This window comes from Homarus americanus, unplaced genomic scaffold, assembly GCF_018991925.1.
Source record: "Homarus americanus isolate GMGI-L3 unplaced genomic scaffold, GMGI_Hamer_2.0 scaffold50281, whole genome shotgun sequence".
Taxonomy (NCBI): domain Eukaryota; kingdom Metazoa; phylum Arthropoda; class Malacostraca; order Decapoda; family Nephropidae; genus Homarus; species Homarus americanus.
In genome coordinates this window covers 2973597-3000123 of record NW_024742338.1, presented here as the reverse complement: position 1 = coordinate 3000123, position 26527 = coordinate 2973597, and the positions used below count along the sequence as shown (strand labels likewise).

Sequence of the window (26527 nt, the reverse complement as noted above, 5' to 3'; positions counted from 1 at the left end):
TGTTACAGATGCACAGGGACTTTTCGATCACCGTGAGAATAGGTCCAAGTGATTAGAATATAGCTACACCATAGAGCCGGATATGACCACACTACATAGCCGGATATAATCAGTACAGCCAGATATAGCCACGTCACATAGCCGGATATAACCACACAACATAGCCGGATACAACCGCATAACATAGTCGGATATAATCACGTCACGCAGCCGGATATAACCACACTAAACAACCGGATATAAACATACCATATAGCCGGATATAATCACACCTCACAGCCGGATACAACACACTGGTTATTGAGCTGGCCAGATACATTATCGTTATATCTTCACCTTCCAAGTGGCATTGAAATCCGTTTGTGTTTGTTCATACGTCTTCCGTCCATGACCTGACCACACGCCTCGGACACCACCCTCCTAGCTGGCCACGGACACCTCCTCCCCCTCTACCCCTAACTGGCCACGTACACCTCCCCCTCTACCCCTAACTGGTACATGACACCCCTCCTAAACATTCATTCATCCAATAAATAAACTGACTGACTAACTGACTGACTGACTGACTGACCATAATCATACACATTCATAATACACTAACGAGAATGACTTATACACGATAAATAATACAATAGAGCGGTGAATCATACATACAAATACAACGAAGATAAATCATACAGAATTAATAATAAAATCAATACAAAATAGATTAGTTTAGGTGATAGCGAACCTTAGTTTTACACACACACACACACACACACACACACACACACACACACACACACACACACACACACACACGTGTGGGTCAAGTTGGCTTATCTGTCTGTCTGTCTGTCTGTCTTGTCTGTCTGTCTGTCTGTCTGCCTCTTTGCCACGAGGATACAAGAATGAGATAGAAATTCCTATCGCTATCCGTACACAGAGTCAGAAGAGAGGGAGGAATCGGGGGAAATAGGAGGAGGAGGAGAGTGAGGAAGAAGATGATGAGAAGGAAGAGAAGGATGGGGAGGAGGAGAGGGGGAGGAAGGAGGAGGAGGAGGGGGAAACTAAAGAAGAAGAAGAAGAAGGAAAGAAGACACCTCACCTCCCTCCCTCCCTCCAAAAAAAAAAAAAACTAATCCCATTCTTTCTTTCTTTCTTTCAACAGATGTCCGTACAAAGCGTTGGAGGAGGAGGAAGTAGAGGAGGTGACCTACAGGCCACAGAACTAAAGCCAGCGGGGCTCTCACAGAACAAGAGAGAGATCGCCGTGTATAGCAATTACTCCCGCCTGAGCGAGCACTTTAGACAAGTTACCCCGACCGAGCTGCAATGTTCAGTTTTCTGTGGTGGTCGGCGCTGCAAGTACGAGAACGGAGACGCCTGGAACAGCGATGATATGGCTATACCTGGGATATATTCTCATTGGTGAGTTGTGTGTGTGTGTGTGTGTGTGTGAACGTAAGTCAAGGTGAACGGAGGACACGAAAGGTACCTCACAGTGAACTTAAGAATTGACTTGAACATTATCTCAAGCAGTGAACGCCTCGGGATGAGAGAGAGAGAGAGAGAGATTCTACCTCTGTATATCAACTGTTTGTTTGTTTTTTTAACCATAAAAACCTTTGACCGCCTGACCTTTCATCCTACGGACCGAAAGCTTTTCACCTGGATATGATCTGAGTTGACCTGGGATGACCTGTGTAGAAGACATGGATATGACCTGTGTTGACTTGTTAACCTAGGATGACCAGTGTTGACCTTTCACCCACAGGGTCACGGACGGTATCCTGGCTATGGCTCGACCAAGCAGCGTGGTCATCATCAAAAAGGAACTCGTGGCACAGTTCCTGAAGTAAGTGGCACAGTTCTTAAGTATATGGCACTGTTCCTAAAGTGACACCATTCCTTACGGCTAGAGGTCAAATTGTTAAATCATCAGGTGAAATAAGCTTGGTGTACTAGTCTTCAAGTCATTCCAATCATTCTTTTCAATAATTCATTCCCACTCCACCTCTCAAGTATGATTCCCACTCCACCTCTCAAGTATGATTCCCCTCCACCTCTCAAGTATGATTCCCACTCCACCTCTCAAGTATGATTCCAACTCCACCTCTCAAGTATGATTCCTACTCCAGGTATTCCAAACAGCTGTAGTATGTCTTCTAGGGCAAGTATTTCACTATAATGCTTCCTGTCTGTCTGTCTGTCTTTCTTAGTCAGACATTCCTACTACGTGACTTCAAAGTTCCACCAACCATTAAGGTGTGTGTGTGTGTGTGTATGTGTTAATAATAATAATAATTAACGGTTTATTGAAAAAGTTCTGCAGCCCGAAGGCTAAAAAAATACATTGGACATAAATGACTTATTACATACATTGGTGGTTTAACAAAAGCCTTCATTAGAGAAAGGTAAAGGAACATACACTAAACATGCGGATTAATGTAGGTGTTGAACAGCAAACACGTAGTGTAGTAACTCCCTCCCATAGTGGTGTAAGAAGGAACCTCACGTGGTGTAGTAGTTCCCTCACAGGTGATGTTATGAGGGGCCTCACGTGGTGTAGTAGTTCCCTCACAGATGGTGTTATGAGGGGCCTCACGTGGTGTAGTAGTTCCCTCACAGATGGTGTTATAGAGGATCTGATGTGGTGTAGTAGTTCCCCACAGATGGTGTTATGAGGGACCTGACGTGGTGTAGTAGTTCCTCACAGATGGTGATGAGGGACCTGATGGTGTGTAGTTCCCCACAGATGGTGTTATGAGGGACCTGACGGTGTAGTAGTTCCCTCACAGATGGTGTTATGAGGACGTGACGTGGTGTAGTATTCTCACAGATGGTGTTATGAGGACCTCACGTGGTGTAGTAATCTCACAGATGGTGTTATGAGGACCTCACGTGGTGTAATTAATTCTCACAGATGGTGTTATGAGGACCTGGCGTGGTGTAGTAATTCCTCACAGATGGTGTTATAGAGTGAGGTGTGGTCCCAGGCCTTCCTATTGTAGACGGATTAACACATTGCTGGTTGTTGTTGTCTCACGGGCCGTTATCCCTGGTACCTGGGACCTCACTGTGTGAAATGACTCGGTTACTGTAGAGTTGTTCTACTGACTTAAGCACTGTTCAACACTGTTCAACACTGTTCAACACTGTTCAACACTGGTTCCATTCGTTCTAAATGAAATTGTAACTTCTGGCGAGAACTTGTTGATATTCCGGTGGGGAGGAGGGTTCAGAGGGTTGGCCGTTGGTCAAGTTGACCTGGCTGCCCCCAGAAGAGCGCTAGGTACGTCTTGACCCTTCAGTGGTCAAGGATGTGTGTGTGTGTGTGTGTGTGTGTGTGTGTGTGTGTGTTATTAGGATCACCTGATAATTACTGCCCCATCACCGTATTTCACCTACTGATTAACCTAACCTAATGCTAACCTAACCTAACCTCACCTATCTCCACCACCATCTATCTCTCACCATCTATCTCTCCCCCAGACACGACATCAGGACAGTGGTCAACCTACAGCTTCCAGGAGAACACGCATCTTGTGGTGAACCTCTGAACGACTCTGGCTTCAGCTACGACCCCAGCGTCTTCATGGAGAACGGCAGTGAGTACCACACCTCTCCAGTCGTACCTTCAAGGGGTGGAAGGAGAGGGTGGAAGGAAGGGTGGAAGGAAGGGTGGAAGTGGGGGTGGGGTGGGGTGGGGGGTCTTTAAGGATGTTCTCAAGATTTTTTGGGGGGTGGAGGGTGCAGGAGGGTGCCAGGAGGGGTAGGGAGGTGCCAGGGAGGAGGTGCCAGTAGGAGGGTAGGAGGGTGCTGGGGAGGTGCTAGGAGGTGCCAGTAGGGAGGGTAGGAGGTGCAGTAGGGAGGTGCAGTAGGGAGGGTGCTGGGGGGAGGGTGCAGGGAGGGTGCTAGTAGGGAGGGTGCCAGTAGGAGGGTGCCAGTAGAGGGTAAGGAGGTGCCAGGAGGTGCCAGTAGGAGGGTGCTAGTAGGAGGTGCTAGGAGTGTAGGGAGGTGCCAGTAGGAGGGTGCCAGTAGGAGGGTGCCAGTAGGAGGGTGCTAGGAGGGCAGTAGGAGGTGCCAGTAGGAGGGTGCCAGTAGGAGGGTGCCAGTAGGGAGGGTGCCAGTAGGAGGTGCCAGTAGGAGGGTGAGCAGTAGAGGGTGCCAGTAGGAGGGAAGCAGGGAGGGTGCCAGGGAGGGTGCCAGTAGGAGGTGCCAGTAGGAGGGTGCTAGGAGGGTGCCAGGAGGGGTGCAGTAGGAGGGTAGCAGTAGGAGGGCAGTAGGAAGTAGGAGGTGCAGTAGGTGGCAGTAGGAGGGTGCAGTAGGAGGGTGCTGTAGGGAGGGTGCCAGTAGGGAGGTGCCAGTAAGGAGGGTGCCAGTAGGAGGGTGCCAGTAGGGAGGGTGCCAGTAGGGAGGGTGCCAGTAGGGAGGGTGCCAGTAGGAGGGTGCCAGTAGGAGGGTGCCAGTAGGAGGGTGCCAGTAGGAGGTGCCAGTAGGAGGGTGCCAGTAGGAGGAGCAGTAGGGAGGGTGCCAGTAGGAGGGTGCCAGTAGGAGGTGCCAGTAAGGAGGGTGCCAGTAGGAGGATGCCAGTAGGAGGGTGCCAGTAGGAGGTGCCAGTAGGAGGGTGCAGGAGGGTGCCAGTAGGAGGGGTGCCAGTAGGAGGGTGCCAGTAGGAGGGTGCTGTAAGGAGGGTGCCAGTAGGAGGGTGCCAGTAGGAGGGTGCAGGGAGGAGGTGCCAGTAGGGAGGGCAGAGGGTGCCAGTAGGAGGGTGCCAAGGAGGGTGCCAGTAGGAGGGTGCCAGTAGGAGGGTGCCAGTAGGAGGATGCAGTAGGGAGGGTGCCAGTAGGAGGGTGCCAGTAAGGAGATGCAGTAGGAGGGTGCCAGTAGGAGGGTGCCAGTAGGAGGGTGCCAGTAGGAGGGTGCCAGTAAGGAGGGTGCAGTAGGAGGGTGCCAGTAGGAGGTGCTAGGAGGGTGCCAGGGAGGATGCTAGGAGGGGTGCAGGGAGGGTGCAGTAGGAGGGTGCCAGTAGGAGGGTGCCAGTAGGGAGGGCAGGAGGGTGCTGTAGGGGAGGGTGCCAGTAGGAGGGTGCCAGGAGGTAGGAGGATGCCAGTAGGGAGGGTGCAGTAGGAGGGTGCCAGTAGGAGGGGTGCCAGTAGGAGGGTGCCAGTAGAGGGTGCCAGTAGGGAGGGTGCCAGTAGGAGGTAAGGTGCCAGTAGGAGGGTGCAGTAAGGAGAGGGTGCCAGTAAGGAGGGTGCCAGTAGGAGGTGCCAGAGGAGGCAGTAGGGAGGGTGCCAGTAGGGAGGTGCCAGTAGGAGGGTGCCAGTAAGGAGGGTGCCAGTAGGAGGGTGCCAGTAAGGAGGGTGCCAGGAGGGTGCCAGTAGGAGGTGCCAGTAGGAGGTGCCAGTAGGAGGGTGCCAGGAGGGTGCCAGTAGGAGGGGTGCCAGTAGGGGAGGGTGCCAGTAGGAGGGTGCCAGTAGAGGTGCCAGTAGAGGGTGGCTAGGAGGGTGCCAGTAGGAGGGTGCCAGTAGGAGGGTGCAGGAGGGTGCCAGTAGGAGGGTGCCAGTAGGGAGGGTGCCAGTAGAGGGTGCCAGTAGGAGGGTGCCGTAAGGAGGGGTGCCAGTAGGAGGGGTGCCAGTAGGGAGGGTGCCAGTAGGAGGGTGCCAGTAGGAGGGTGCCAGCAGGAGGGTGCCAGTAGGGAGGGGTGCCAGTAGGAGGGTGCCAGTAGGGAGGGTGCCAGGAGGGTGCCAGTAGGAGGTGCCAGTAAGGAGGGAGCTGGGGTAGGAGGGTGCCAGTAAGGAGGGTGCCAGCAGGAGGGTGCCAGTAGGAGGGTGCCAGTAGGAGGGTGCCAGCAGGGGAGGGTGCCAGCAGGAGGCAGGGAGGGTGCCAGTAGGAGGGTGCCAGTAGGAGGTGCCAGTAGGAGGGGGTGCCAGGAGGGTGCCAGTAGGGAGGGTGCCAGTAGGAGGGTGCCAGTAAGGAGGGTGCCAGTAGGAGGGTGCTGGGGCAAGGAGGGTGCCAGTAGGGAGGGTGCCAGTAAGGAGGGTGCCAGTAGGAGGGTGCCAGTAGGAGGGTGCCAGTAGGGAGGGTGCCAGTAGGAGGTGCCAGTAGGAGGGTGCCAGGGAGGGTGGTAGAGGGTGCCAGTAAGGAGGGTGCCAGTAGGAGGGTGCCAGTAGGAGGGTGCCAGTAAGGAGGGTGCCAGTAGGAGGGGTGCCAGGAGGTGAGGAGGGTGCCAGTAGGAGGGGTGCCAGTAGGAGGGGTGCCAGTAGGAGGGTGCCAGCAGGAGGGTGCCAGTAGGGAGGGTGCTGGGAGGGTGCCAGTAGGGAGGGTGCCAGTAAGGAGGGTGCCAGGGAGGGTGCTGGTGGAGGGGTGCAGTAGGAGGGTGCCAGTAGGGAGGGTGCCAGTAGAGGGTGCCAAGGAGGGTGCTAGCAGGGAGGGTGCCAGTAAGGGTGCCAGTAGGAGGGTGCCAGTAGGAGGTGCCAGTAGGAGGTGCCAGTAGGAGGGTGCCAGGAGGAGGTGCCAGTAAGGAGGGTGCCAGTAGGAGGGTGCCAGTAAGGGTGCCAGTAAGGAGGGTGCCAGTAGGAGGGTGCCAGTAGGGAGGGTGCCAGTAGGAGGGTGCCAGTAGGGAGGGTGCCAGTAAGGAGGTGCCAGTAGAGGGTGCCAGTAAGGGTGCCAGTAGGAGGGTGCCAGTAGGAGGGTGCCAGTAGGAGGTGCCAGTAGAGGGTGCCAGTAGGAGGGTGCCAGTAAGGGTGCCAGTAAGGAGGGTGCCAGTAGGAGGGTGCCAGTAGGAGGGTGCCAGTAGGAGGGTGCCAGTAGAGGGTGCCAGTAATAGTGCCAGTAAGGGTGCCAGTAAGGGTGCCAGTAAGGAGGGTGCCACTTACGTCATATTGTGCCAAATTAAGCATCGATTACCACTACTATGTCTATCCTTTACCTGCCTTGTGACGTCATCGACTCTCTCTCTCTCTCTCTCTCTCTCTATCTCTCTCTCTCTCTCTTCATTCTTACTCAGTGTGTGTAATAATAATAATCATAATCGGTTTATTAATAGAGTTGCAGCCGGTGGCTGAAAAGTGTGTGTGTGTGTGTGTGTGTGTGTGCGTATTCATGTGTGGAGAATACAGACACAATGGGTCGTTCCAAACAATAATTCTCCGTACGAAAAAAAAGAAAAATAAATAAAAAGAAAAAAGAAACAAAACTATCTGTGACGTAGGCAATACCGGATCAGTATTGCCAATGTTTGCAAAAAAGCTTGGACAGTGTTACCAATAATCGAATAGCGATCAATGTTTTACAGTAACGATATAATATAATGTAAACAGAGAGAGAGAGAGAGAGACAGAGAGAGAGAATTTTTAGATATATAGATAGATAAACTGACAGACAGATAGATATATAGATAGATACTATTTCGGATATCATTAATAATAATAATAATAATAATAACACGTCCATAAATTATATATAAATATCTCCCAAACTAATTATCAGATTATAATGAAACTTTGAGAAATTATAGACTCAAAACCCAGGAGAAAGTATATACAATTTGGTTTTATTTGGATCAAGGACGAGGTTAAAGCGGGAGGTCAACGCGGGAGGTCAAGGCGGGAGGTCACAGGGAGGTCACGTTGTTGCAGCCCATGACCTCGTAGCGTAAAGACTGGGACGTATACAAGTGGTTTTTTTTCAGAGGCGTAAAAAACCAACAAAATATTTCCTACGTTAATATAAGAGTGTTTATTTTTTTCCCGAGGAGGATGGGGTGCCAGAGGTGGGGGGTGGGGTGTGAGGTGGGGTGTGAGGGTGGGGGTGAGGGTGGGGGGTGAGGTGGGGTGTGTGAGTGGGGGTGGGGGTGTGGACAGATGGGGGAATGCTGGATCACTTGACAGTGCTAAGTAATTGGGTGAGGTTACAGGTGAGGTTACAGGTGAGGTACAGGTGAGGTACAGGTGAGGGTACAGGTGGTGAGGGTACAGGTGAGGGAACAGGTGAGGGTACAGGTGAGGGTACAGGTGAGGGAACAGGTGAGGGAACAGGTGAGGGAACAGGTGAGGGAACAGGTGAGGGTACAGGTGAGGGTACAAGTGAGGGAACAGGTGAGATACTATACACATTCCCTCACACGGCTCTATGACGTACACAAACATACCGAAAAAAGTCAATTAACTAATGAAAAAAATGGTGTACGTGTGTGTGTGTGTGTGTATGTGTATGTGTGTACAGTAACACGTGTGTTCATGTATAACAACCCCCAGTAGTGTAGTAACAAGGCAGAGGGTCATATTATCCACAGAAGACCCCCTCTTCCGGAGAAGGAACGAAAGTCAGTTGGTTAATATAGAGCCGGCAGCCCAGTCACACCACACGTTGATTACAGGGCGGGAGGGGGAGGCAGGGGGAGGGGGAGTGCAGGGGAGGGGCAGGGGAGGGGCCCGGGGGGAGGGGCCAGGGGGGGGGCAGGGGGGACACCGGGGGAGGGGGGGACACGGGCGGAGATGTTGACAGTACAGGTAGACAGACTGATGAATAGACAGACAGACAGACAGACAGACATATTACCCGTCAATGGGATTACTCGTGACCATTGGCAACACTGCAAGGTTACTGAGAACACTTGAAGGATGCAAATCACACGTCGATTATTATTGGCAACACTGAGAACTCACTTGTAATACCTCATGGCTATTGGTAACACTGTATGGTATTGGTAACTAAGTATTGGTAACACTGTATTATATGGTATTCGTAAAACACACACACACACACACACACAGGACAGGTGGTGGCAGCGTGGGCAGTAAACTCATACACAGCAATTCATGTCCTTGACTCGACCTTGTGTGTGTGTGTGTGTGTGTGTGTGTGTGGAGTTATGCCCTTGTCACCCCCACACTATCCCCTCCGCCTCTATTTGCGTCACAAAAGACAAAAATTTTTCAAAGGTTCCCAAGTTCATTTTTCTGGTTATAAATGAAGATTATTATTATTCACACACACACACACACACACACACACACACACACACACACACACACACACACACAAACACCATTAATCTTTCTTGGCTAAATCGTTAAGTATCTTATAATGCCACTAATAACTTATGGTGATGGTGACGTCAAAGGTTGATCCAGTTATCTGACACACATCTGCGTGTGTGTGTGTGTGTCTGTGTCAATAATGTGTGTGTGTGTCTGTCTGTCTCTATCCCCATCCTAAGGCAATGATGGAGAGAGAGAGAGAGAAGAAGAGAGAGAGAGAGAGAGACCCGCCGTAAACATCATCAAACACTAACTTTTATTCACAAATTATCAAATTATTCATAATCAGAATCGTTTTATTAATTGGAGTTATATATACATTTTTTTTAAAAGAATCACATTGAAGTGAATACAGTTAATAGGACGTAATCCTCCCAGACATAATTCCTGAACATAATTCCCCAGACATAATCCTCCCCAGACATAATTCCCCAGACATAATCCTCCAGACATAATTCCCCCAAACATAATCCACCAGACACCATCCACCAGACATAATTCCCCCAGACATAATAATCACTCCAGACATAATTCCCCCAAACATAATCCACCAGACATAATCCACCAGACATAATTCACCAGACAATCCTCCCAGACATAATTCCCCCAGACATAATCCTCCCAGACATAATTCCCCCCAAGTATAATTCACCAGACACTATTCCCCCAGACATAATCCTCCCAGACATAATTCCCCCAGTTGCCATCCTCCCAGACATAATAATTCCCCCAAACATAATCCACCAGACATAATCCACCAGACATAATTCACCAGACAATCCTCCCAGACATAATTCCCCCAGACATAATCCTCCCAGACATAATTCCCCCAGACATAATCCTCCCAGACATAATTCCCCCAAACATAATTCACCAGACATAATTCCCCAGACATAATCCTCCCAGACATAATTCCCCAAGACATAATCCTCCCAGACATAATTCCCCCAACACACACTAATGATTGATGGTGGTAGCCGCTGTACTTAACACACTCAGTCGTGCCTCTTGAGATCAATATTACACAACATGCAAATTAGGAGTGAGTGTGTGTGTGTGTGTGTGTGTGTGTGTGAAGGGTACATGTTTGTATCTGTGTGCGTTTTGAGATTGCATGTGTGTGTGTAATTGTTTAAGTGAAGGAACACACACACACACAGACCCACACACACCAAAAAAACAGAGGGCAAATTATACGATCTATCAGGTAAATTAATAAGGTGTACACACGCAACGTCCGGATAACTCACCGTGTACAACCTGTCGTCACCGTGTACAACCTGTCCTCACCGTGTACCACCTGTCCTCACCGTGTACAAGCTTTCTTCACCGTTTACAACCTGTCCTCACCGTGTACAACCTTCTCCTCACTGTGTGCAACCTGTCCTCACCGTGTACAACCTTCTCCTCACCGTGTACACCCTTCTCCACACCGTGTACAACCTTCTACTCACCGTGTACAACCTTCTACTCACCGTGTACAACCTGTCCTCACCGTGTACAACCTTCTCCTCACCGTGTACAACCTGTCACTCTGTGTACAAGATTTCTTCACCGTGTGCAACCTGTCCTCACCAAGTATTTTAACCTTCTCTCACCGTGTACAACCTGCTCACCGTGTACAACCTTCTCATCACCGTGTGCAACCTGCTCCTCACCGTGTACAACCTTCTCATCACGTATTTTAACCTGTCACTCACCGTGTACAAGCTTTCTTCACCGTGTACAACCTTCTCACCGTGGCACAACCTGCTCACCGTGTGCAACATTCTCCTCACAAGCCACCCACAACCTGTCCTCACCGTGTACAACTGTCCTCACCGTCTTGCAACCTGTCCTCACCGTGTCCCACAACCTGTCCTCACCGTGAGCAACCTGTCCTCACCGTGTACAACCTTCTCCTCACCGTGTACAACCTTCTACTCACCGTGTGCAACCTGTCCTCACCGTGTACAAGCTTTCTTCACCGTGTACAACATGTCCTCACCGTGTACAACCTGTCCTCACCGTGTACAACCTGTCCTCACCGTGTACAACCTTTACACTTTGAAGCATGAACAAAATTGTACTATGTGTGGCAAGAGCATAATTGTTTCATTGCTATGCACGCTAAACTACTCAAGTGTTCAGGGGTGTACACAACAGTTCCCAGGTGTACACAAACAGTTCCCAGGTGTACACAGGTAAAAAAAATAAAGTACATTCATAATTCAAGCCCAGTTTAAGTTGGTTACATACATTAGTGTCCAGGTAATGTTGTACACACACACACACACACACACACACACACACACATGTACACAATTAACCTAACAACTGTTTACCTACACACTTGTACATAACATAGTAATCCTTATATATGTACACTCTTCCTCACTGTACATGTAATTAATTCCTGTACTTAACCAGAACGAGTTATTTTTGTACTTAAGGTCAAGAAATATTGTACTTACTTATTAATGTGTTGGTATACTTGCACACCTGTTAAGTATGTAAGTAGGCAGTAATGACTAACACAACTACTCTCTCTCTCTCTCTCTCTCTCTCTCTCTCTCTCTCTCTCTCTCTCGTATTTAAATACTTCTGCCTATCGACTGCATAAACAAGATAACAGTTATATATGTACCTGTATCTATACCTGGCCTTGTACCTGTATCTGTACCTGGCCTTGTACCTGTATCTGTACCTGGCCTTGTACCTGTATCTGTACCTGGCCTTGTACCTGTATCTGTACCTGGCCTTGTACCTGTATCTGTACCTGGCCTTGTACCTGTATCTGTACCTGGCCTTGTACTGCTGTACCTGGCCTTGTACCTGTACCTGGCCTTGCACTGGCCCTGTACCTGGCCTTGTACCTGGCCTGTACCTGGCCTTGTACCTGTATCTGTACCTGGCCTTGTACCTGTACCTGGCCTTGTACCTGTACCTGGCCTTGTACCTGTACCTGTACCTGGCCTTGTACCTGTACCTGGCCTTGTACCTGTACCTGTACCTGGCCTTGTACCTGTATCTGGCCTTGTACCTGTACCTGTATCTGGCCTTGTACCTGTATTCGTATCATAAGACCATAAGAGTTGTTGCTGAATTACAGGTGTGATATAAATTGGGGTAAAGAAATGACATCTAATACTGTGGTCTCAATGATTCAAGGTGAGAGAGAGAGAGAGAGAGAGATTGTGTATTTTCATCAACTATTTACAATATCATAATTTCGACCCTTTCCTCCCCACTCACGCCCACACTCACTCACTCACGCCCACACACACTCACTCACGCCCACACACACGCCCACACACACACTCACTCACGCCCACACACACACTCAGGTAAATGTCAACTTGTTTGAGATACATTTAATTACCACACCTCACGCACCTGTGGCTAATTAATGTTTTATGTACTACCTATCACTCTACGTCACATGGGGTGGTGGTTGTGGTAGATGGTGGTTGATGTGGTGGTTAGAGGGTGGTTGATGGTGTGGTCGATAGCTGAAGGAATGCTACCAACTCATCACTACTACGACTACTATAACTACTACGACTACTACTATGACAATAACTATTACTATCACCACTACTAGAACAACAACAACAACTAAAACAATAACAACAACTACATCTACCATATGCAGGTCAAGTCAACACCTGATAATGATTCTACCTGTACTTAATACTGACTATAAGTACGCACTTTACACACACTTCTAAATAAACTTCATGACTACTACTACTACTACTACTACTACTAACAACAACAGTAATAAACAAAGACCCATAAACCAGAAAGTGGTTGGTCCAAAATGGTTCTTTAGCTTGACAGAAACAATGTAAAGTGTTGATTATAATTTGTCTAATTCACGTTGACTCGCTCCAGTTGTGTGTAAAGAGAGAGAGAGAGAGAGAGAGAGAGAGAGAGAGAGAGAGAGAGAGAGAGAGATACATATTTTAGTGGCCCCCTTCAGTATCGATTTTCTCTCTCTCTCTCTCTCTCTCTCGCAGGACGCCACGAGTTCTTACTCCTAGCCATCCGCCTCCTTAACCCGTCTATCCGACTCTGTTTCCTTTCATCTCTCCGTCTATCTGTCCGTCCGTCCGTCAAAAGCATCTCAAAATGGCTAAATACCTGACGAAGGCAAGGCAGGAGACTCATCCTCTCCTTCAGTATAAGATATCGATTAAGCTCCACCCTATTCTCAGGCGTCCTTAGCAACCAGTACGATTCCTAGCAGTTGATTGGTTGATGGTTGCTAAGTGAGTCATGACGTCACATTGGTAAATATCCCCTAATCTGGTTATTTATGTGATGAACCATTTATGTGATGAACCATTTATGTGATGATCCATTTATGTGATGAGCCATTTATGTGATGAACCATTTATGTGATGAACCATTTATGTGATGAGCCATTTATGTGATGAACCATTTATGTGATGAGCCATTTATGTGATGAGCCATTTATGTGATGAACCATTTATGTGATGAGCCATTTATGTGATGAACCATTTATGTGATGAGCCATTTATGTGATGAACCATTTATGTGATGAACCATTTATCAGACCAGACATTAATAAGACGAGACATTAATTAGACGATACATATAATCAAACAAGACATCATAACCCATATATTTACCAGAGCCATTTAACAGAGCCATTTACCAGAGCCATTTAACAGAGCCATTTAACAGAGCCATTTAACAGAGCCATTTACCAGAGCCATTTAACAGAGCCATTTAACAGAGCCATTTACCAGAGCCATCCCCGTGTGTGTGTTAACAGAGCCATTTAAGTTTACCCCTCCCCGTGTGTGTTACTACTACAATTTCGGACTGAAGGACTACGGGGAGCCGACCCAGGGGGGGCTGCTGGATATGGTCAAGGTGATGGCCTTCTCTCTCAGCGAGGGCAAGGTGGCTATACACTGTCACGCTGGTCAGTATCTGTCTGTCTGTCTGTCTGTCTTGTTTATCTGTCTGTCTGTCTGTCTGTCTTGTTTATCTGTCTGTCTGTCTGTCTGTCTTTCTAACTCTCTAAATCTATGTATGTCTGTCTGTCTGTCTGTCTGTCTGTCTGTCTGTCTGTCTGTCTGTCTTTCTATGTATCTGCCTGTCTCTGTTTATCTGTGTCCTTTCTAATTTTATCTGTCTGTCTGTCCGTTTATCTGTCTGTCTGTCTGTCTGTCTGTCTCTCTTAACTATATAACTCTGTGTCTCTCTGTTTGTCTAGCTCTCTAATTATATAAATGTCTCTTTGTCTGTTTGTCTAATTATGTCTGTCTGTCTGTCTGTCTATCTGCTCATCTCTCTTATCTGTCTCTTTATCTAGACATCTATTCATCTATCCATATACACGGTATCTATCTATCTATCCATCCATCTACCACTTTATCTCCTCACATATGTAACAACCTACCACCTCACCTCACCTCACCTCACCTCACCTCACCTCACCACACCTCACTCTCCCTCACAGGTCTGGGTAGGACAGGTGTGTTGGTGGCGTGTTACCTGGTGTACGCTCTCAGGGTTCGAGCTAACGACGCCATCCGCTACGTCAGGATAAAACGCCCCAACGCCGTCCAGACCAGCGCCCAGATACAGGTGGTGCAGGAGTTTGAACAGTTTATCCTGCCGCAGCTCTGTGTGTTCAGTAACAGGTGTGTATGTCTGTCTGTCTGTCTGTCTGGTGTGTGTGTGTGTGTGTGTGTGTGTGTGTGTGTGTGTGTGTGTCTGTCTGTCTGTCTGTCTGGTGTGTGTGTGTGTTTAGGTGTAGAAGTGTTTGTTGTCCCTTCTCTCTCTCACGTGTACTCCTCCTCCCTCCCCCACAGAGAGTTCATGAAGGAGAAGAGGAACCCAGAGTTCACCCTGCAGCAGTACCTTCACCGTCAGCGGACCATCCTGCACGGCTACGAGGCTCGCACCCTCAAGAACATCCCCAAGGTGTGTTTTCTGTCCCTACACTAGACACTATCCCTATGACACGCGGCACTGACCCTCCCTTATGACCTGGCACTAATCTCTGACCCTCCCCATGACCTGGCACTGACCTCTGACCTCCCCATCAGCTGGTGTACGTGGTGTGTGAGAGGTTACTGCGGCTGTGTGGTTGTGGTGGCAGCATGGCGCCCCCCCACTTGCTGGCGCCCCTCGAGATATCCTACGCTGTGGGGACCCCATCCTTCACCTCCTTCTTCCTCTCAGCACAGTACGACCACGAGACCCGAGTGTCCTACTCCGCCCCTCAGAGTCTGGGATCACCAGCACTATCAGCCAGCTTCAACAGCGAGCGAGCAGGTAACTCTCTCTCTCTCTCTCTCTCTCTCTCTCTCTCTCTCTCTGTAAAAGGTCACGGGGTCAAACTCTTCCTGCATACATATCGTTAACATCAAACAGACTCGAATATCACGACTGGGGTGGGTCAGGTGGTGGTGGTGCGGGGGAGGAGGGTAACTCGGCCACTCCCCTTATGGTGACGTCCCACCCCCACCCCCCCAACACCTACAGCAGGGGTGTCAAACTCATGGCCCGCGGGCCAAATGTGGCCCTTGGGATGGTCAGGTGTGGCCCGCGGGATGACGGTAAAATTTATCATCCCGTGAAATTATGAAAGAAATAGATATAATCATGTTTATTAGTAAAATGAATTTTACATACTTAAGATCAGACAAACCCAAATGAGGTATTCCTAGCAAGCCAGGTAAGGCAATGTGTGAAGCTGTAAACTTTAATCCTGCAAATATGTGATATAGCACTTGTGTTGGCCCTGAAGAGGGTAACTAAAATAAGAATTGGCCCTCGAAAGGTTGTGAGTTTGACACCACTGACCTACAGTATGTGTGGGGTGTGACCTATGTGTCTGATGACGTCCCGAAGTGTGATTTAATGGTGAATGTTTTCGTCTTTTAGTTATGGTGGTTTATAAGTACTTCTTGTGGTTTTAAAGTACATCTGTGTTGGTTTAGTACATCTTTGTTGGTTTAAATGTACAAATAGTACATACATGCTGTTAGAGAGAGCACGTCAACCAGGCTTTGATAGGTTACAAAGATATCAGAGATTCATCCAATCAGAAACTGGCTGACGAGCGCTCTCTAGCCGCATGCTACTGATTACATTATACAAATATTGGTAAGTTATCAATGAGACCATCACATCAACAACAGAGACAGAGGTTATGTCAACACTGAGAGTTAGTATGATAACACTAACAACGGGAAAATGCTTGCGATAAGATAAGAAAGATAAGAAAATATTCCATCAACTGTACAAATCCCATATATTTATTTAGTCCTCCCTGTAAATAAGAATAAATTTTCTTTGATAAATTTGGAGGGGAAACTAAACTAAGATTACATTCTCTATTACTGGCCGGGTCACTGGTAGGGGAGACTGAGGCATGACTGCGAACGTTATTATGAAACGTGTTCCGTGATAATGGCTTTGAAGTTGATATAATAGTAATAAGAGCATTCTCTAGGCCACTAACACACGCACGTACACACGATCAAGGAGTATCTGTGCACATTAGATTAAGTGATTTCCTAAATGATCAATACACACAAGTAACAAAGTCCCTACCACCGTCAACCATGATACACATTGTTCATAAGACTGATATATTGTCTTCTGAGTGTTCCTACGATAACACTTACTATGACTAAAACAGGATATCTCGTTAGTAGCGATATGTGACATTTTTTCAATATCCTTCGTTTGTTGTGTCAGATTATTTCGCGCGAAATGTGTACAGATACTTTCTTGGTTGTGTGTACAGTACAGTGCACACCAGAACATACACCTGACTAACTACCCTCGGTGTGGTAGTTTCTGACAGGTGGGTGCAGGTGTACCCAGTTCAGTAGACACAGCACTAACAAGTTGTCAATCTCCAGGTGGTGTCTACAGGTTGTCTCGGGTAAACTAACGACCTGTGTTACCAGGTTAACTACCCAAGTGATGCTCTGACCTGACCTAACCTAACCAGCTGTATGTCCCCCAGGTGGTGTCCGTGTACCATCTGAGGACGACTCTGGGTATCCCGGGGGGGAGGAGTTTTCCATGGGGGAGGTGTCCGTCCCCAACTCTGCCCACTACCCCCCCCAGACCAGACCCCAGAATAACTGCATCACCCCAGACGTGCCCTCATGTGACTCTGGTCAGTCTCTCTACTGTCTTAATAATAATAATAACAATAATAATAATAATAATAATAACAATAATAATAATAACAATAACATTATTAATAACAATAATAACAATAACAATAATAACAATAACAATAATAACAATAACAATAACAATGACAATAATAATAAAAATAATAATAATAATAATAATAATAATAATAATAATAATAATAATAATAATAATAATAATAACCAACTGAAAATAAACACACTTACGAAACAGGGTAGAAAATGTTAACAATGGTGTCAGTATAGCAGTGGTAATTTATGTCAGTGTATCAGTGGTGGTAATGGTGTGGGTGTTACAATGGTGTCAGTGTAACAAGAGTGGTGTCAATGTTGTAATGGGACCATTGGTAATGATCTTGACCTCCCCCACACACAGACATGCCCGAGAGGAACATCGACTCACTGCTAAACGATGGCATCAGTGACCAGCAGCTGACCGACAACCTGTGTTACCAAGAGCTGGCCTCCCAGTCTGACCTCCGGCGCCAGGCCCACCACGAGGCCCTCAAGGTGCGTATGACCTCCACCACGTTTGACTTCCACCGTCACCTGGCCCTCAAGGTATCCTACAACCTCCTATGGTGTGTGTGTGTGTGTGAGAGTGAGAGAGAGAGAGAGAGAGAGAGAGAGAGAGAGAGAGAGAGAGAGAGAGAGAGAGAGAGAGACCCAACACTTGTCAGCATAAACACCAGGTTGAGACAGGTGACAAGTGACATATACCTGTAACCCAAGGCACTAACAGGTGTGTGCGTGTCTGTCCCTCAGGTAATGCCGCCGAAGGAGGTGTACGAGGCGCTCCTGGTCGATCACTCTGTGCTAAACGTGGAGCTGAAGAAACAACTAAAGAGCTATAGGATAGACCTTAACGTGAAGCAGTCAGCCTGGGAGAAACTCAAGACAGAAACCAACCTGTATCTGCTGACAGGTAGGTCCCTGCTGACAGTGGGTCCCTGCTGACAGTGGGTCCCCTTTGACCGTGAGTCCCTGCTGACAGTGGGTCCCTACTGACAGTGGGTCCCTGCTGACAGTGGGTCCCTGCTGACAGTGGGTCCCTGCTGACAGTGGGTCCCTGCTGACAGTGGGTCCTTACTGACAGTGGGTCCCTGCTGAGAGTGGGTCCCTGCTGACAGGTGTAGTAGGCCTGTTGTCTACCCCTTGTTCAATCAATGGTCAATATTCACCCCCTTTGCTCAGTGTGTTCAGTCAATATATCCTCTTTGCTCAGTCAGTGTTCACGTGTTCCAGGTCTGTTGTTCACGTGGCTGGAACACCTACGGACGCCTGTACTGGGGGTCGATGCTCTCTCCTACATCGTGTTGGCCTCCAGTAAACCTGAAGTCTGTCTCCGGAAGCTTGATAGGGTAACGAACGCTTGTCCTCACTATGTTACTACGACACACACCCCCATCTAACCTAACCAAGCTTAACCTAACCAAGCTCAGCCTAACCCCTTTACTATACGGGGATGTCACTTTTAATGTTTTATTTAGCTAAAGTCAGACGATTTTATTCAACACAAAAGGGATCCCACACACGGTGTTTGTTTGTTTACGAGAGGAACAACAGGTGCGGTACATCCTGGTTCGCACTGGTACACACACACACACACACACACACACACACACACACACAGGTACACACTGATATACCCTTTTACACACTGATTCACCGCTGTACACCCTAATAAACTCTGGTTCACACTGATATACACTCACTGGTACACCCTGGTTTACACTAGTACCCTCTGGTTCACACTAGTACACCCTGGTTCACCCACAGGAGGTCCGGTACACCCTCGAGTATCTGGTTCGGTTCGTGTCTCGCCTTCAGCCGTTCACCCGCACCCAGCAGGAAGCAGTCATCCTTCGGCTCATTGCATCCATCACCCAGCAGGCTGTACCCGTCCGTGGCACCCTCCTACCAGCAGGTAAGCTCACCCAAGTAAACCCACCCAGGTAAACAGTCATCACCACCAGCAGGTAAACCCACCCAGGTAAAGTCATCAACAGGTAAACTGACCCAGGTAAACAGTCATCATCACCAGGTAAACCCAAGCAGGTAAACAGTCATCATCACCAGGTAAACCCACCCAGGTAAAGTCATCAACAGGTAAACTGACCCAGGTAAACAGTCATCATCACCAGGTAAACCCACGCAGGTAAACAGTCATCATCACCAGGTAAACCCACGCAGGTAAACAGTCATCATCACCAGCAGGTAAACTGACCCAGGTAAACAGTCATCATCACCAGCAGGTAAACTGACCCAGGTAAACAGTCATCATCACCAGCAGGTAAACTGACCCAGGTAAACAGTCATCATCACCAGGTAAACCCACCCCTATATAACCCCCTGTATAAGCTATACAGGTATACTGTATACATATATTCTGCGTATATTGCATCGTATATGTACTTATATGTATGTATATATGTGCCTATGTGAGTGTATAGGTAAAAGTGTAAGTAACAGAAACAAGACAATAAAGACGATAATAATAAGAAAATCTACAATAATTATGTCTAAACTATTTAATTTATTTCTTCTATAACTAAGTAATTAAATTTTCTCTCCTATATTTATGACATATTTATCCTCATATAACTAATTACAAACAATATTATTAATCACTATATTAATTACACTTATTAATTCTCCATTTCCTCTTTAATTATATCAGTAAATCATAAAATTATATTTAGGTGATAATTAATTCTCTAATTAATCACAAATTATATTATCCATTAGTCACTGGTAACAACTAATTATAATTTACTGTTCTAATTTTCCTTCTCAATCATTAAGTTTTAGTTTCATATAATTACACCGTCAGATGGAAACCTGACCTGTGACCTGACACCAACGTGGGTCAGGTCAAATATAATAACCTTTACCTCTTATAACCTGGTGTCCATGGAGGTCAGAGGTTTATGTGATCAGTACAGTCATGACCTTTCACCCATGATAACTAAAAGGTCATCATCTGACATCCATGAGGTGAGGTCACCATATTAGGGCAAGTCCTGACCTTAGTTGGCTTTCAAAATCTGATACCCACAAGGTCAGGTCATCAAATAAGGTTAATCCATAATGCCTGGCACTCCTGATATGATACCCAGGTCAGGTCAGGTCATCCAATCACCATGACCCTGACTCACCTGATATGATACCCATGAAGTCACAGGAGGTCAGGTCACCCCAACACCAAAAGGTCATGACCCCAGGTATCGTTGTTTACCTCCACAGTGATCGTGTACCCAGGGCGAGCGACTACGGCTAAAGACAAGAATAAAAAATCGCATGCCAAGAGTGAGGACGATTTCAACAACTCATTCAGACTATTCCCCATACCGCTATCTCCATCACTCGCTTCTCGCTTACTCTTATATTAATCATCTTTTAAATACTTGAAGAAAACACCTCAACCACAAGTTAAAAAGTGTGTGTGTAAGTGTGTGTGTAAGTGTGTGTGTAAGTGTGTGTGTGTAAGTGTGTGTGTGTGTCCTGGACTTAGAGTGGACAAACTCTCTAAGGCTGCTGGTAGTAAGTGAATCAGAGGTAGATTGAGGAGGTCTTCTTCCTCTTGGCCTTCTTTGCTGTTATCATCTTGGTTCATCTCACCATTTCCTTTATCATCATTTATTCTTTTGCTTCTTCTTAGTATTCCTTCTCTTCTGTTATTCATATTAAACTCTAATGCATATTTCCCTTAAGACAGAAGCAGTGAACTAGTGTATGGGACTTTCTACCTTAGCTTCTGGTGTGAGAGATCTCTAAGCTTAAGCCAATCAAATCGCTTGAAATCGATACACCTCCGACGCTTCATCCACTAACATTAACTGATACAACCCTAGGCTCCACCCATTGAGTCAGCAGCCAATCAAATCCCTTGAAATCGATACACCTCCGGCGCTTCATCCACTCAGATTAACTGATACATCCCCAGGCTCCACCCATTGAGTCAGCAGCCAATCAAATTCCTTGAAATCGACACACTTCTGCGGTCCAACCACTCATGACTGGTTCAGACTCAGGTTATAAACATTATTTTTTTCTTTAATAAGTTTCATGCACGAGTACACTGGCCATCTGTCTGTCTGAGTGTCGGTATAAAGATTCCTCATTCCTTTTGGTGACTTATTTATCAAGGGGGTGGAGCCATGTCGGAGGGGGTGGAGCCATGTCGAAGGGGGTGGAGCCATGTCGGATGGGGCGGAGCCATGTCGGATGGGGCGGAGTCATGTCGGATGGGGCGGAGCAAAGGGATCTCTTCACCGGAGGAGTGCAGGATCATGTAGACCCTTTAGTCCTAATATGCCCTAACCTAACCTAACCTTACCAAACTAGAAGGATTAAGGCTCATTAGGCTTAGGGACCATAAAAATGGGACTCATTAGGACTGGGACCTCATTTAATACTTGGATAGATTAGGTTTGGGGTCTATTAGGACATGGACCTGTTAAGACTGGGGCCCGTTCATCCAGTTACTCAGCCGTTAGTGAATCTTTTAACCATTATTAAACGCCATAACACCTGTTGGACCAGCGACGTCATGCAGATAATTTTTTAAGGCCTTTTTTACAGTGCATTTTAAAGCAGTTTATTAGTACAGACACGCCATGTTTGTTCGACAAGACAAACTATGTAGCAAAAGCATCACGAACACGACCATTTCCGCCCCTCCTCCCCAACTTGAATTTCAGGCTGTAGGAACCTAAACTAATCAAATCTATTCAGACACAAACCTAACCAAATCTATCCTAACCACTAACCAAACTTAACCTAATCAAACCCATGCTAAGAGACCCTATAGCTGGTTGAATTAGGTTAGGTTGGCATAGTCTGATTTTTTTTAAGTTAATAAGCAAAAACAAGGGTCGTAAGTGGTCCTGTTCGTGGTATAATTCTAACATGTTTTAATCTGCCTCTATTCTAGTCTAATGTTAAGCTTGTTGCACCGTCTTCCAATTGCTTATTATATTTAGATCTATTTACATTTATCTCTTAATAATATATCTGTCTTATTGTTCGAGTAACTGCCTTTTTTTTTCATTATTATTTCAAGTGTTTCAAAAAGACTAATATTCTAAGATGTCGTAATTTTTAATAAGTTCTAAGTAACTTTTAAGTATTATAAGTAAATTAAAAGTATTCTAAGTCAGATTTAACTATTTCTATGTACTGTATATTTTAAGTATTTCTACGCAACTTTTAATAATTTCTAAGTACATTCTAATTTTTTCTAGGTAACGTTTAAGGGTTTTAAATAACTTTAAGTGTTTCTAAGTGTGTTGTAAGTGTTTCTAAGTAAGTTTTAAGTGTTTCTAAGTAAATTTTAGGTATATAGGTAATTTTAGGTGTTTCTAAGTGTTTCGAAGTAAGTATAATCAAGTAGTGCAGGAAGGTGACTAACGGCCTTGGTGGTGTCCTCAGGGAAGGGATACAACAAGCTGCGGGAAGGCACCCTCAGGAAGGTGGTGGAGTTCATGAACAAACTCTTCGAGCTGGTCTACATGGAATCCCGCTCAGGCAGTGCTGTCTCCGCCGCCTCCTCCACCAGCACAGAGTACACCAACCGAGTCACTCCGCCAGGCCAGGTCGTCACGCCGCCGCCCGGAGAAGGTGCCGTCGATGGCATGGGAGGAGAGAACTCTTAAAGACAGCCACTGACAAGCCTCTTTATATGGTCTATGTCTCTTTTATTGTCGTCTCGAGAAGGACCCGTGATTGGTTCCAGTCTCACGTCTCTTAACCAGGATTCGGTGTTGTGATTGGTTGTGTCCAGTCCTGAAGCAGGCTGGTGATTGGCTCCACGAAAGTTTTGGCCAGGAAGTGTTTCCCCGAGGGAGTGACATGAAGGGTGATGGTTCTTTGCTTCACCCCCCATTGGCTCAGAGCTCCTTGGTTCCTGGCCAATCGTTGGTCTCGGCTGACAGGTATGAGAAACAGGTCTAAGCATCACGCATCGTTCAGTGTATCACAGCAGCAGAGTCCGCTAGTGCAGTACTTCGTCTTCGATGTCCCCACAAACGTCTTCAGCGATCATGTACAGCACCACTTTGGTCGTCCGTGTACAGTGTCCTTCCCTCCGTCCCACAGCAGCAGCCTCCCACCCCAAGTGTCCTAATGTCCTCATCTGAGTGTCCACTGTACAGTTCCGTCCAGTAATCCCTGTACAGACTACCCCACACCACACCACAATTAAGAAGCTGCCATATTCCTCTCCTTACGCCCATGACTCACCCACACGACTCACAACACAACAACACAGTCGCCTTCTGCAGCTTCTGACAACCTCGGCTTATGTTATATTATCGTTTATGTCAGACAACAGTTCAAGTACAGGTAAAGGCTACACAGTACATGTATCTAGCCCGACCTTGTAACTATTACAAAGCAAAGTAACTTTCACTACAACTTGTGTTAAGTAGAGATGACAACAGTACAACTTGTGTTAAGTAGAGCTGACAACACTACAACTTGTGTTAAGTAGAGCTGACAACACTACAGCTTGTGTTAAGTAGAGCTGACAACACTACAACTTGTGTTAAGTAGAGCTGACAACACTACAACTTGTGTTAAGTAGAGCTGACAACACTACAACTTGTGTTAAGTAGAGCTGACAACACTACAACTTGTGTTAAGTAGAGTTAACTACAACTTATGCTAACTCTTTACTCCATTATCACAAGCACATACACCCAGGGAGTCTAAATCATTATAATAGCATGTTTAATAATAGTAATAGTAGATAATAGTAATAGTAATCTATATTTTTCTGCATGGGATCTGCCTCAGCTGCAGCATAGAACAGTAGTAATGCAAATCTCTATTGTATATATTTTGTAACTTTCTTATATACGTATCAACAGGTCTCAGACGAAAGCAATTTAAGTGTATGCTTCAACATATTAGGTAGTCCTCGCTTAACGTCGCTTCACTTAACGTCGCAAAAAGCCCGACTTTAAGCGGAGAACAGACTACCTCGCTTAACTTAACGCCGCAGGAAGCCGCTTATTCGACGTTAAGCGGGGACTACCCTACCTGTCTGTGTTATTAACTTTCTGTGATGATATAACCAGTGGTGGGGATAAATAAGTACCTTGAAAGTAGAAGTAGAGAATTAATGTAAAAAAAAAAATCCTCCATAGACATCTCCTTAGAGTTTATAAGTACTGAAGTGAATCAATAAGTATTATAAGTAAACTAAAAAATAAATCCTGGTTGTGAGGGGACAAGTTAAGTGTTTGTAAGTAAGTCACGAGTAAAATAAGTACACGTAAAGTAAGGAAGTCAAGTTTGTAAGTACTGAAGTGAGTGGGTCGGGTTTGTGGTGTGTTCTGACCTTAAGATGATAAATTAATGTAACTTGTATTCGGTTTATTTATTAATGAGAGGGAAGGAGAGGGAAGGACAAACATGAGAGGGAAGAAGAGATATGAGAGGGAAGGATAGACATGAGAGGGAAGGATAGACATGAGAGGGAAGAAGACTTATGAGAGGGAACAAACACTTTACTACTTTTACGGATACATATAAAACCCTACTTAAAATATACTTATTAATTCAACTTATTTCGTCACCACTCAAAATATCTTGCTTACATCTAGGACAAGTTTACTTACAAATAGTAGTCACTTTACAACCTACTTATAAACGTGGTATTTACAGTGTACTTACAAATCCTACTTATATTATACGGTACTTATATTTATTTAACATAGGTACTACTTACAAGGTAGAGACAAACTTTACCTACTTTACATGATACTTACAAGGTACTTACAAAATTGACTTACTTTATGCAATACAAACTTATTTTATATACACATTACTTACAAACTTTACTTAAATTACATGGTACTTCCAAACATTATTTATTTTACATGATACTTAAAGGAACTTACAAACTATACTTACTTTACTTATACACATTACTTACAAAGCACCAACAAACTTTATTTTTATACGATATTTAAAGAGTTCTTACTAACTTCACGCGCTACTTACAAACTTTACTCTTACACCATATATAAAAAGTACTTACAAACTTTAATTACTTTACACATTACTTACAAGGCCACTTATCTCCCCCCCCCACTACATCACCCGCCAATAGTGTCTCGTCTTTTTTATAGTGTTCTGTGCCGTAGTGATGTTGTGAGTGTCTGACTATACTAGAATCTTAAATTATAAGTAAACTACAAGATTTTCGGTTCCGGATTATATAGTGGTGAGTGAGTGCGAGAGTCATATTAATTTCGGATTATGTAGTGGTGATGTATATGTGTGTGTGTGTGTGTGTGTGTGAGTGGATTATTTCCTGGTTACATACTGGTGATGTTCATAAATGGGATATATAAGAGAATTTATTCCACCCGGGTTACATAATAGTGATGAGACCAATTTATTCCGTCCGGGTTACATAATGGTGACTAATACACCATTATGCAGGTAACATAGTATTAAGATATGGTGTATACTGTATTGTCCAGATTGTATATTGTATTACTGTTGACTACATCTGTATTCATATGTGACTGATTGTTGTATACGGCTTAGGAATGTATGGCTCATTGGTGTATATCTCATGGTTGTATGGTATAGGATTGTATAGTTGTATGAGTGTATAGTGTATGATTGTATAGTACAGGTATATTAGTGTATTGTGTATGAGTGCAAGGTGTAAAGCGTAGTATGTATGTATGTATATATAGTGTACGATTGTAAAGCTGTCTGATGTATGATTGTATAACAGTATTATGTATCAATGTATAGTTATTATGATGTATGGTTGTATATATCTGTATGACTGTTGTATGAACGTGTATATCTCTCAGTCCAAGTCAATGATTTCCAAAGAATCGTACGATATATTTTCCCCTCATCACATCGACGCCATCTTGTTTACACCATACGTCAGGCAGCGAGGAGGAAAACATATCGTACGGGGGATACTTAAGTAACACCAAGGTATACACATGTTGTATTAATTGTTTACTTAATGTATTGGATAAGAAAATACAATATGGAGAAGCTAATATTAATGTATTATTATAAACCTCATTATATATATGTACACTTGCCATACGTACGGGAGTTGTATACACTGCCAGGCGTACAACTATACATGCTGCCAGACGTAGGATCATTATATATACACTGGCCGGGCACTACTTTAAAAGGTCAGTCTTGGAAAATAGCAACAAATGATTTCAGACCTTTAATACCTGGATCATTAAAATATCCCAGGAGGAGGAGGAGGGGGGAGAGGGGAGGAGGAAGAGGGAGAGGGGAAGGAAG

At 45.8% G+C, this 26527-nt stretch overlaps 1 protein-coding gene across 3 annotated transcripts in view; it reads left to right on the top strand.

Moving 5' to 3' along the window:
• Nucleotides 1-26265, top strand: part of LOC121876818 (protein tyrosine phosphatase domain-containing protein 1-like) — a 38088-nt gene extending 11823 nt beyond the window's left edge. The window contains exons 2-14 of one of the 3 annotated variants that reach the window (XM_042382253.1): nucleotides 1151-1410; nucleotides 1757-1837; nucleotides 3475-3590; nucleotides 13840-13962; nucleotides 14503-14686; nucleotides 14858-14969; nucleotides 15095-15323; nucleotides 17029-17184; nucleotides 17601-17734; nucleotides 17990-18149; nucleotides 18470-18585; nucleotides 19004-19151; nucleotides 22658-26265. In XM_042382253.1, the coding sequence (XP_042238187.1) occupies nucleotides 1151-1410; nucleotides 1757-1837; nucleotides 3475-3590; nucleotides 13840-13962; nucleotides 14503-14686; nucleotides 14858-14969; nucleotides 15095-15323; nucleotides 17029-17184; nucleotides 17601-17734; nucleotides 17990-18149; nucleotides 18470-18585; nucleotides 19004-19151; nucleotides 22658-22881 (2043 nt within the window). In that variant the 3' untranslated portion in view covers nucleotides 22882-26265. Of the gene's footprint in view, nucleotides 1-1150; nucleotides 1411-1756; nucleotides 1838-3474; nucleotides 3591-13839; nucleotides 13963-14502; nucleotides 14687-14857; nucleotides 14970-15094; nucleotides 15324-17028; nucleotides 17185-17600; nucleotides 17786-17989; nucleotides 18150-18469; nucleotides 18586-19003; nucleotides 19152-22657 lie in introns of all 3 variants that reach the window. The other 2 variants (XM_042382252.1, XM_042382254.1) reach the window with 2 other exon arrangements.
• The last annotated feature ends 262 nt before the right edge of the window (nucleotides 26266-26527 follow it).